A 12,374-nucleotide genomic window follows, 5' to 3' on the forward strand; every position below is an offset into this window, starting at 1 on the left:
TTTTTGCAAGGTCTGAGTCTTCACCTGTAATGCCTGAAGAGTTTGGAGAACACCTGACAAGAGATCAGAGACCATTCCTTCTTACAGAATCTCTCCGAATCCTTCAGATTCACAGCTCCATGTTGGTGGTGCTTCTCTTCAGTTCACCCCACTCGTTTTCTATAAGGTTCAGGTCAGGGAACTGGGACGGTTATGGCAGAAGCTTCATTTTGTGCTCAGTGACATGTGTTGATGTTTGTTTTGGAACATTATACTGTTGGAAGATCCAACCTTGGCCATTATAAGATTTCTAGCATGGACAGTCAATTGTTTTTTATTTGTTGGTATTTAATTGAATCAATGATGTCATATATCAGAACATGATGTCCTGGCCCACAGCATTAAAAATCCAGAATATTTCACTGTACGCATACGTTTTTGTAACATTTTCTGCTGATTGGAACTTTTCAATGCTTCAGCTCTTTTCTTACAGCCACTTTCTATTTTGTGAATACCAACAATCTTTTGTTGCACATCAGAAATATATTCTTTGATTTTACTTGTGATTTATGATTAAGGGAATTTGGCCTTCTATTTATATTCCTGAAACAGGAAGCCAAGGCTGGATAATTTCATGTTCCTAGTCACCCTGGTGTAAAAAAAAAAAAAAAAAATATGCAAATATGAATGGGAATATAGTTCAGAGATATTTTAATCATAAGAATTCCTAGGGGTACCAACAATTGTGGCCATTGTGTATTAGAGAAAAACATTTATTTCATAATGTGACCCCCCCTCCCCCACTTTATCTTTTTTATTTCAATGAAAGGAAAAAATTGTTTTTCACAGCCTTCTTTGATCATATTTACCAAGGGTATGAATAATTTTGAGCACAACTTCATTTAGTTTAACTTGATACCAAAATACCTGAAGCTGAAGCTGAGATAAAAAAAATTAATTTAAAAAACACAAAAAACTATATAGACAGACAAAATTAATAACATTTGATGAAAACAGAAAATATAGAAACTAATTCTAAATATTAATAAAAACTATAATAGTAGGCTATATCGATTATTCAATTTATTATTTTAAATTATATAAAATAACAATGTCTTACATATTTGGCAGAACTCTTTTTTAATTGTTTAGATGATTTTTCACTCATTCTTGCTTATGTATCTGACTCAGCCTCTTTTATATATTTGACAGCTATTTTTCATTTTATTTTAAGTGCAAGATCATCTACTTCATCTACTATGGTAATGATCTCCAGTTGTGGTTTAATCTGGAAGCAGTTCCATATGAGAAAAGCTTATTTTAGGAAAAATGATTACATTATAATTGTGTGATGGGCAGCTTCTCTTGACAGATGTGGCCGATTCTTAAACAACACCAGGCAGATTCTGTCATACGTTGAGCTATTGCAGCTCCAGGCTTCTCCTATGGGTGATCGTGGGTATTGCTTTGGCTGGAGATTGAGCTCATGTCAGGACTGCGTTATCAAACTCAAGCTACTTATTTTGCGATGCGCATTCACCCGTGTTTTCAGATACTCTGTGATTGATTGAGCCCTTCTTGTCGGCAAAAGTGGGTGAGACGAAGAAAATCAATCATGTTATTGAACTCAATATTTCATACATGCAATGAAAAGACCACACAGACCGAACACAAGATTGTGAGATTTGTATAGATCTGGTTTAATAATAATCGGGTGTGCTTTAAAACCACCAGGGGGCAAACGTTAATTAAATGAAACCTTTCGTGTATGTGTGTGTGTATATAACAGAAAACCAAATCCTTCAGTATACATTCCTGCCTGTTGTATGTCTCCAACCAGGGTGATTTATGGTAGAAATATTATTTCTGTTCAGTTTACCTAAACACATCACATATACATTCACATATATGGCTCTGTATAAGCATACAGTGAGTACAGTGCGTATGTAATATATTATGTTCAATCTCATGTCATATCTGAGGAAAGAAGTCATTGAAATGCACTTTCACTCAAGCCATTAGTAAATAGCAACTCTGATTGCTTAGATAAATGACGGCTGTCTAGAGTACATGCAAGGTGAATTGTAAAAAGTGGAAATTGCCCTGAATATGGCCATCTGTTCTGAAAATGAGAAGCATAATAGATGTTGTTACAGTGACCATAGGCTGACATCGCCATGACTCAAAACGTAGGCACTGAAATCACCGAAATCCCCTGTTTCCAAACAAGCCATCTCACAGCCTTGCAAAATGCTTTTTCCAGTGGTATATTTATGACTGTGCCCAGTGAAGCCACTCTAAATCTATATGTGCTATGAAGAACCGAGATATGTTGCCCCCAGGAAACTTCAGCAGACCAGAGTAATGATGCTATGGAGAGAAGAATGTCAAATTTGACTCTCACTCCTAGCAGACCGAATTCAGGCGTCCTTGAAGATTTGATGTCATGTCGAATTGAAAGCATTTTCAGAACTAATGCAGTCGTTGACCAAATGACATTTCCTCATGCTGGTGTGACATAATGACAGTAGAGCGTTTACCAAAGCCAGTCATATTTAATTTATTTTAATGCCGCATCGTTCCGGTTGCTTAGCCATTGAAGGTTTTTTATTAGAAACAGAACATTAGACTCAACTCACATCGTTTTTTCCAAAAACTAAATGGGAAATGAAAAGTCTAAGTAGCCAAAACATATTGAGTAAAAGTTTTGTATGTAGCTTTTTAAAAATAAAAAGCCGTTTGAAACTGAATGATGAAATTAAGAAACAGTAGAGATTTTCACATGAAAGTAACTTTGATGCACTAAAAGGAACCCGTTCAATCACAGTTTTCTCATTCTTCTGTGTAAAGCTCAAGGGCAAACCACCTTTCTATAGAAGTCTGTTTTATATAGTAGTTTAATACAGTAGTGATGCGATAAATCTATTTACAAGGACAAATTACCATAGTTGGGGCTTTTTGCATTTTATATTTAAAGATGTTCAGATTACATATAATGATTTAAATATACTACCATTCAAAAATTAATGTTTTTAAAGTATTTCTCTTATGCTACAATGGCTGCATTTATTTAATCAAAAATACAATAAAGTAAAACAGTATGCAATATTATTATAATTTAAAATACCTGTGTTCTATTTTATAATTCGATTTTGTAATTATATACATATATACAAGATATACATATACATATATACACATACATACATGATGCACAGTGTGAGAAAGCTTTAACCTGAACGCCCCCTAGTGGCACGTAGCATACATAGCTCTTTTAGGAGCGGTCATTTTGACTCAGCAGCAAGTTACAAACCAGGCTGGCTGGACTGTTTTTTCAACTTTGTATATGTTTTCTTTTCCCAGTGCGTAAATGATTACTGGTGAGTTTTCATATATATTTGAATTTGTAACCTACATTATTGTTCTGAATGTGAATATTCGCCCGTTAATTGAACGTAATTTAAACTGCATCACAAATGAAAGTGAAACCAAGTGCTTTCATATCGGACTTTGAGCTTGCTAATAAGCGTAATCCTATTAGAATAAAAGGAGTATGTTCACTTACTAGTTACATATCATCTGGTTTGTTTATATTGTTGAAATGTCGAATTGATGACTTTGCTTGTTCCCTGCTCGTGGTATTGAGTATGCACAACGGTCGTGCATTCCACTTGTCATTGTTTATTTTATTTTCTAATACAATCAGCAAATCACGTATGTTAATTAACATATTACTTAGTCACTGTATTTTGTGTCATTCACTAATATATTTACCACTGTGTTCTTTGTATCTTTTCTGTTTATTATAGGACCACACATGCGTGAAGTAACATATACTAACCTCCTTTAATTAAACAAGTTAAATTGGGATTCCCTCTCCTGTTTCTCTTACCGGAAACACACACCACCATCTTGGCTGCACTACACCTGAACCCACCGAGTGTCCAGTACGCTCGTATATGGTCCTTCGAGCCGGATTAGTGCATCAAGATGGATCCTGAAACTCCCAGTGCAACTGAGCCTGTCGTCCGACCTCGCCCTCCACGAGAGAGACACCTTCCTGCTCATCTAGCCCCTTACGACGTCCAGCTCCCGCCTAACCTACATCCAGAGCCACCTCCTGCTGATTCGTCTTCACCGAGACTATCTAGACCATCAAGACATGCATCTAGATCCATTTCTTCTGGCACGGTGTCCAGTACTTCATCCAGATCGCATCATAGTACACAACGCAGATCTCCCAGACAAGGACTCTCCGATCTTCAAGCTGCCATGTTGGACGAAAGGCTAAAGACTCTGGACTTGGAAGAACTTCAAGTGCAGATCGAAGAGGACGCCATCATAGATAAAGAGTGTGAGAGACTTGATGCTCAGGCTAGAGAAGCGCAGTATAGACAGGAACAAGCCACTAAGGCTAGAGAGTTGCTAGCGAAGCAGGTAGAGAGCCGGCGGCGTCTCAAAAAGGTTCAAACTGAGCTTGAGGTTGCTAAATATGTTTGTGTACTTCTTAAACAGGAATCTCAAGATGTTAATGTTGCTGCTTCACAGTCCAGCCTAGCTGCTGATCCTCTGTCTAAGGGAAGCACTCAACAACACAGAGCTGCTACTACTGATCTTAGATCATCAGCCCAAGTAATGCCTAGTCATTCTACCCCTTGCCATGTTAACTTTGTACCTGTGTCATCAGTAATGCCTTCTCCCATATTACCTGCTGTACACATTACTGCTTCAGTAGCTGAATCCCCGTTCCGTACTGTCTCCTCAGCTGCCGAGGTAACCCAGCCCAACATAGTTACAAGGTCATTGGCTTCACTAGTTATGGCACCGCCTACCTTAATGTCTAGGCCAGATTATGCAGCTCCTTTACCCTTTAACCCAGCCTTGGTGGCAAGGTCACCTCATTACTCAGATACCTCTGTCACCTATAGTCAGACACCCCCTGTCAGTGTCCTGCCTACAGTCCCATCTACAGTTCCTGTAATATTAGGGGCTCCATTACAGTCTCAGTCCTACCAGGTCACGAATCCTAGCCCTCATTGGACAGCAGTACCGTACCCTATTCCTCCATCCGACGCTTCTCATAATCGGGCAGTGATGTACCCCTCACTGGCCCAACCACCTGGTCTGGAAATGTTAGCTGCCTCAGCTTACGGGGTCCCGAAGCCGGCTATCCCATACTTCGATACAGGAAGGGAAAGTGACTTTGCACTACTGAAGATGGCCTTAGATAATGTAATGAATAATCAGCCTCATTTGAGTGAACATTACAAATATCAGGTCCTTTTAAGTCACTTAAAACTCCCCAGCGCTCTGCAGTTGGCCAAAGCATATATGTATGATCTCAGACCATACACAACCGCACTGCAGGCGTTGCAAGATAAGTATGGCCAACCACGTCAACTGGTGCAGTCCGAATTAGGTGTCATACTGAATGCCCCAGTAGTCAAGTTTGGAGATGCAGAAGCGTTCGATTCTTTTTCCCTATCTATACAAACACTAGTAGGGATGCTCGGAACTTTGGAAGGCCCAAACGGGTACGAACTTCGTTGTGGTTCTCATGTTGATCGATTGCTAAGCAAGATGCCACCATCATATCGCGATGGGTTCGTTGAGTACTGTTTCAACCGAGGTATTTTGCAAACTGGCACAGACCGCACCTATACATTACCTGATCTGTCGGCATGGTTGCAGATGAAGTCACAAGCGAAATGCATTTCCAATAAAGCAGCTACCATGTATCAGAATGATATGTCTAGATCCACCAAGAAAGAACAGCAAAGGTCAGTACCTTCTCGTCCAAAGGAGAGATTCACATCTATTTTGTACTCAGCTGATGCCAGTTCAGCTTTGCAAAGACAGACGAAATCGAAGTCCCAATCTAAGATTCAACCCTTCTGCCCTTACTGTAACACCAAGGACCACTTCCTTAATGCATGTCCTGAGTTCAAGATACTGACTTCAGAGCAGATAATACAGTGGATATCCAAAGAAAAGCGCTGTTGGAAATGTGGGCGAACCCATAATCCAGACAGCTGTACTCTGAAAAGAACCTGTATAAAATGTAAAGAGTTACATCTGACCATCTTGCATGATGCAGCCTTACAGATCCAGAAAAGTGTGCTGTTGGTCAACGTTCCTACCCATCACGTCTATTTAGACCGGCCTAACAGATCTCAAAGAGTAATGCTCAAGATAGTCAAGGTCTTACTGCACAACCAAGAAAAAGCCATCGAAGCATACGCAGTGTTGGACGATGGTTCAGAGCGTAGCATTGTTTTGTCACAGGCTGTAGATCAGTTGAACCTCCCTACTGAACCTGAAACCCTCACACTACGCACAGTCCATCAAGATGTAGTTAATCTGCACGGAGCCACTGTTTCCCTTCAGGTGTCACCATTGCACAGACCATGCAGGAAATACCTGATCCCTCATGCATTCACCGCAGATAACCTGAGACTTTCTGAACATTCCTACCCTGTATCCACTCTTCGGCGCAAGTATGAGTATCTTAGGTCCTTGCCATTGCCCTTGATTGACCGAGCTAAACCTCTATTGCTCATTGGGTCTGACCTGCCTCATCTGCTTACTCCTGTCCAGCCAGTGCGTATGGGACCTGCAAATGGACCGATTGCCATCTGTACTAAACTTGGCTGGACCCTCCAAGGTCCCACTGGACTCAGTCAAGCAGCCCTTTCCAACCCACAGTGTCTCCACATAACCACAACCACAAATAATACTGAGTTATTCAAGAATGTGGAACGCCTTTGGCAAATTGATACCCTGCCCTATGTAAATGAGAAGACAGCCACTCGCTCCAAGCATGATCAGTATGCCCTCTCTCTTCTCCAGACACATACCACTAGGGTAGAAGTCAGTGGTGTTATGCGATACGCCACTCCCTTGCTCAGACGGCCTAACGCTGAACTTCTTAAAGCCCCTAAAGAAGCAGTGATGGCTAACCTTCGAAGCACTGAGCGTAAACTTGCTAAAGACTTTAGGCGAGCTGAGTCTTACTGTTCGGAAATGAAGAAACTGCAAGAAGCTGGCTATGTGGCAGAGATATCAACCCAAGAAGCTGAGCAATCCCCAGAGGCATGGTACATCCCTCACCATATGGTGACGCATAACAATAAGGACAGAATTGTTTTCAACTGTTCTTATTCATTCCAAGGCCATGCTTTAAATGACATCCTTCTGCCTGGGCCTGTTCTTGGTCCGTCTTTACTTGGTGTCTTGCTGAGGTTCCGAGAACATCCGATAGCCATCAGCGGAGATGTGAAAGGTATGTTCCACCAAGTTCGCCTCTTGCCCAGTGATAAGCCTATTGTACGCTTTCTATGGAGAGACATGCAGAGAACAGAACAGCCTAAGATCTACGAATGGCAAGTCTTACCATTCGGCACAACGTGCAGCCCGTGCTGCGCCATATATGCACTCCAGGAAATTGCTCAGAATCACCCTCAAGTAGACCCAGCTCTGGTGAGAACGGTCAAGAGTTCCTTCTATGTAGACAACTGTCTTCATAGCCTTCAAACTGTTGCTGAAGCTAGAGCACTAGTAGACAACCTACGGCAACTTTTGCTCACTGGCGGGTTCGAGCTCCGTCAATGGGCCAGCAACAGACCTGAAGTTATTCAGCATCTCCCCTCTGAAGCAAGATCACTGAATAGTGAACTCTGGCTATCACAGAAGAGTACTGACCTTCTAGAAGGTACACTTGGGCTACTGTGGAATTGTCTCACAGACACGTTCAGCTATAAACCCAGCCAATTTGGATCCCTTGAACCCACTCTGCGTAATGTCTACAGAGTTTTGGCATCTCAATACGACCCCCTGGGTTATCTAATTCCATTTACAACCCGAGCCAAAGTGCTGGTCCAGGATTTGTGGAAGAACAATCTAGGGTGGGATGACCTAATCCCATCTGACAGCCTGTTAACCAGATGGCAAGACTGGCAACAAGAGCTCCACAGTTTGAATCAGATTGCAATCCCAAGGTGTTACACTCCATGTGAAGGGCATGCGGAAATCCTCAATCGAGATTTACATATATTCTGTGACGCATCCGAGAGGGCCTATGGCTCAGTGGCCTACATACGCACAGAAAACAATGAAGGACATGTACATGTCTCATTTGTGTTAGCCCGTTCACGAGTGGCACCTCGGAAGCAGCTGACGATCCCTCGTCTGGAACTGAGTGCGGCACTTACCGGAGCGCAGGTGGCTAATATCCTTCAAGCAGAACTAACTGTGGACATTAATCATGTCATTCTCTGGTCAGACTCAGCTACCGTCCTTCAATGGCTTAAATCTGAATCATGCAGATACAAAGTTTTTGTGGGAACCCGGGTGGCTGAAATTCAATCACTCACTGATGTTGATTCCTGGAGGTACGTAGATTCAGCAAACAACCCTGCTGATGTCATAACACGAGGCCAGTCATTAACGGATTTAACCCCACCTTGCCGTTGGATTAATGGACCAAATTTCCTACATCAGCCAGAGTCATGTTGGCCCACTTTGCCTGCAGATGAACCTGAACCAGAGGCAGAGTTGAAAAAGTCAGCAATTTGTCTGCATGTGTGCACTAGTCCAGACATTCCCCTTCCTGATATCAACCAATTTAATACCTGGTCTGAGCTGCTAAAGGCTACAGTGACATCCCTTCACGGGGCGGCTACATCTCCTATGCAGTCTTCAGATGATTCAGAGAGTTACATCTCAGCAGAGAAGCTACTCCTACAACAGGCTCAGAAAGATTCCTTTCCAGAGGACTTTAAGGCTCTCGCCTCTGAGCGACCATTACCATCTAACAGCAGATTAGCATCTTTATCACCAGAGTATGATAAAGCCAGTGGACTTATCAGGGTCGGAGGGAGGTTAAGACATGTGAAGCATATGGAATTAGACACAATACATCCCATTGTGCTTGATCCACAACACCACCTAACCAAGCTTCTGATCAAGGACTATGATGCCTCCCTTCTACATCCTGGACCAGAAAGAGTCTTTGCTGAGCTGAGAAGACGATACTGGATTCTGCGAGGAAGGGAAGCTATCAAGAAATATCAATACAGGTGTGTGGACTGCCAGAAATGGCGCGCTAAGCCTAGTGTACCCAAAATGGCTGACCTCCCATCAGCACGCCTACGCCTGTACAAACCCCCATTCTATTCCACTGGAATGGATTGTTTTGGTCCATTCACAGTGAAGATCGGTCGACGTACAGAGAAAAGATGGGGAATAGTTTTCAAGTGCCTGACCACCCGCTGTCTCCATCTTGATCTCCTAGAAAGCCTTGATACAGATGCATTTCTAATGTCTCTCCGCAGATTCATAGCACGAAGAGGGAAACCATTTGAGCTACTCTGTGATAATGGAACCAACTTTGTTGGAGGAGATAAAGAGATGAAAGCAGCCTATGTAGCCATGATGCCACAACTCAGGGAACAACTTGCAGAACAACAAATTTCATTCAGATTCATTCCACCTGGCGCCCCTCATTTCGGGGGAGCTTGGGAACGGGAGGTTAAATCAGTAAAGCAGGCTCTAAAGGTAGTGCTGAAGGATCAAACAGTGACTGAAACTGTATTGCGTACCGTGCTCATTGAAGTAGAGGGCATCCTAAATGCTAAGCCTTTGGGGTATGTGTCATCAGACGTGTCGGATTTGGACCCAATTACACCTAGCACCCTCCTAATGGGCCGCCATGATTCTTCTCTCCCACAAGTGCTCTATGATTCAAGTAACCTTTTGGGTACCAGAAGATGGAAACATAGCCAAGTACTTGCTGACCATTTCTGGTCTAGATTCATTCATTACTATCTCCCGAATCTGCAAGAAAGACAGAAATGGCGTAAAGATGGAAGAGAAATTGATCTAGACCAGGTGGTGCTGATAGTAGATCCACAACTTCCACGAGCATGTTGGCCATTAGGAAAAGTGACCAACACTTTCCCTGGAATTGACGGGCGTACCAGAACAGTTGAAGTGCAGGTACACAATCGCACATATGTGAGACCTGTATCTCGTCTAGTCCCACTCCCTAAATTTTCTGACGATGACCCTATTGAGCCTACTAATTAGCTAGGGCTTCTCACTATTTCAAATGTCCTTACACACATTTGGGGGCGGCTGTGTGAGAAAGCTTTAACCTGAACGCCCCCTAGTGGCACGTAGCATACATAGCTCTTTTAGGAGCGGTCATTTTGACTCAGCAGCAAGTTACAAACCAGGCTGGCTGGACTGTTTTTTCAACTTTGTATATGTTTTCTTTTCCCAGTGCGTAAATGATTACTGGTGAGTTTTCATATATATTTGAATTTGTAACCTACATTATTGTTCTGAATGTGAATATTCGCCCGTTAATTGAACGTAATTTAAACTGCATCACAAATGAAAGTGAAACCAAGTGCTTTCATATCGGACTTTGAGCTTGCTAATAAGCGTAATCCTATTAGAATAAAAGGAGTATGTTCACTTACTAGTTACATATCATCTGGTTTGTTTATATTGTTGAAATGTCGAATTGATGACTTTGCTTGTTCCCTGCTCGTGGTATTGAGTATGCACAACGGTCGTGCATTCCACTTGTCATTGTTTATTTTATTTTCTAATACAATCAGCAAATCACGTATGTTAATTAACATATTACTTAGTCACTGTATTTTGTGTCATTCACTAATATATTTACCACTGTGTTCTTTGTATCTTTTCTGTTTATTATAGGACCACACATGCGTGAAGTAACATATACTAACCTCCTTTAATTAAACAAGTTAAATTGGGATTCCCTCTCCTGTTTCTCTTACCGGAAACACACACCACCATCTTGGCTGCACTACACCTGAACCCACCGAGTGTCCAGTACGCTCGTATACACAGTGTAATATGTGTGATGAAGATTTTTTTTTTTTTTTTTTTAAGTATAAATTCCCTGAAAACATACAGGGTTATTATTCTAATAGTGCTTGTTTGTATTTGTCCAGGAAGCACTTCTTATCTAGCTAATAGCATCTGTTGATCACAATGGTCTCATATGCGACGCTAAAGCACTTTTGCAAGTCACTGCATAAGAGCGTCTGCTAAATGCCTTAATGTAAAAGTATAGAAATGAAGTGCAATTACTCAAGTACTTTACACCCCTGCATAAGAGTCAGCTCTCTCAGAATAGCAGTGCTGGTTATGTTGCAGCACTGAAACTACTACACATCATAAGTTTAATGGAGGAATATATTTCCCCTGATACTGCCTGCTTACTAAGGTAGACCAAAAAACCTAGGTTTCCATAAATGAGCATGTTTCAAATCTGCGAGACATTATATGTGGTTATAAATCTATGAATGTCACATCATTTGTTCTGATAAGAGAAAACACAATATCCCTATGGACATGATTCAGAACAGAAGCGCTTACAATTATTAAGATGCATTAGGGGACTTTTCCTGCCATACAATGCAAGTATAGACATTTTTATTTAATAGATTTATGTAACAAATAACCCTGCTGAAGAAAAAACAATTTTTTTAGACAAGTTGCAAAATGGACCTCATCTACTTTGATGACATCCAACACGTGCCATTAAATGTCATCCCATTTGTCATATCTTAATGTCAATGTTTGATGTTATTATTGCACAATTCTTCCATGTTTTTGAGCAAGCAATGTGGGGTCCAAATGTAATCATTTAAAGGGATAGTTCACCCAAAAATGTGTATATTGTCATCATTTACTCATCCTCAAGCTGTTCCAAACCTATGCATGACTTTATTTCTTTTGTTGAACACAAAAGAAGATACTTGGAAACCGTTGATTTTCATTGTCCTTTTTTCTTTACTATGAAAGTCAATGGCTTCCAGCACTTGTTTGGTAACTGACATTCTTTAAAATGTCTTCTTTTTTGTTCAACAGAAGATAGAAATTCTTGCAGGTTTGGAACAACTTGAGAATGAGTAAATTATATTCATTTTTGGGTGAACTATCCCTTTAAGAATCAACATTTGATAAACACATAGTGGTCAAAATCTAATCTGAATATTGATTGGACTGCAACCATTTCACATTTGATCCATTCAGTTATGCTAACCACGTTGAAAGTCAAGTGTCTTTGATATGCACCGACACACAGGCACGATCAGAATCGCTGACGCCGCCAAACCACCGATGTGAAGGGATTATCATGTGATTATAAGGACAACATCTACATTTCATATGTAAATGTTTGTAAATGAAGAGCAAAGATTAATTTACTCATCATGTTGACTTTCTATGCAAGCATTTTCCCTAGCAGATTTGATCTCTTATGTGCTTTTTCTGTATTGTGTCTTCAACTGTTAATTAATGGTATCGCATAAGAAAGAGCTAATTCGTTAATAGAGCTGAAACGACTTTAAAAT

The 12,374-nt window shown here is 41.0% G+C and overlaps 1 protein-coding gene across 1 annotated transcript; it reads left to right on the forward strand.

The window, feature by feature from the left end:
* The first annotated feature begins 3,245 nt into the window (after positions 1–3,245).
* On the forward strand, positions 3,246–10,820 carry LOC306850719 (uncharacterized protein). The gene is made up of 2 exons (XM_079386544.1): positions 3,246–3,359; positions 3,789–10,820. The coding sequence occupies exon 2, from the start codon at positions 3,970–3,972 to the stop codon at positions 10,063–10,065; it is 6,096 nt and encodes a 2,031-aa protein (XP_079242670.1). The 5' UTR covers positions 3,246–3,359; positions 3,789–3,969; the 3' UTR covers positions 10,066–10,820.
* Positions 10,821–12,374: the final 1,554 nt, after the last annotated feature.

This window comes from Barbus barbus (genome assembly GCF_936440315.1).
Source record: "Barbus barbus genome assembly, chromosome: 30".
Lineage (NCBI taxonomy): Eukaryota > Metazoa > Chordata > Actinopteri > Cypriniformes > Cyprinidae > Barbus > Barbus barbus.

Excerpts from the sequence above, each read along its gene's own strand:
- LOC306850719 (XM_079386544.1), top strand. The coding sequence starts at position 3,970 with ATGGATCCTGAAACTCCCAGTGCAACTGAGCCTGTCGTCCGACCTCGC.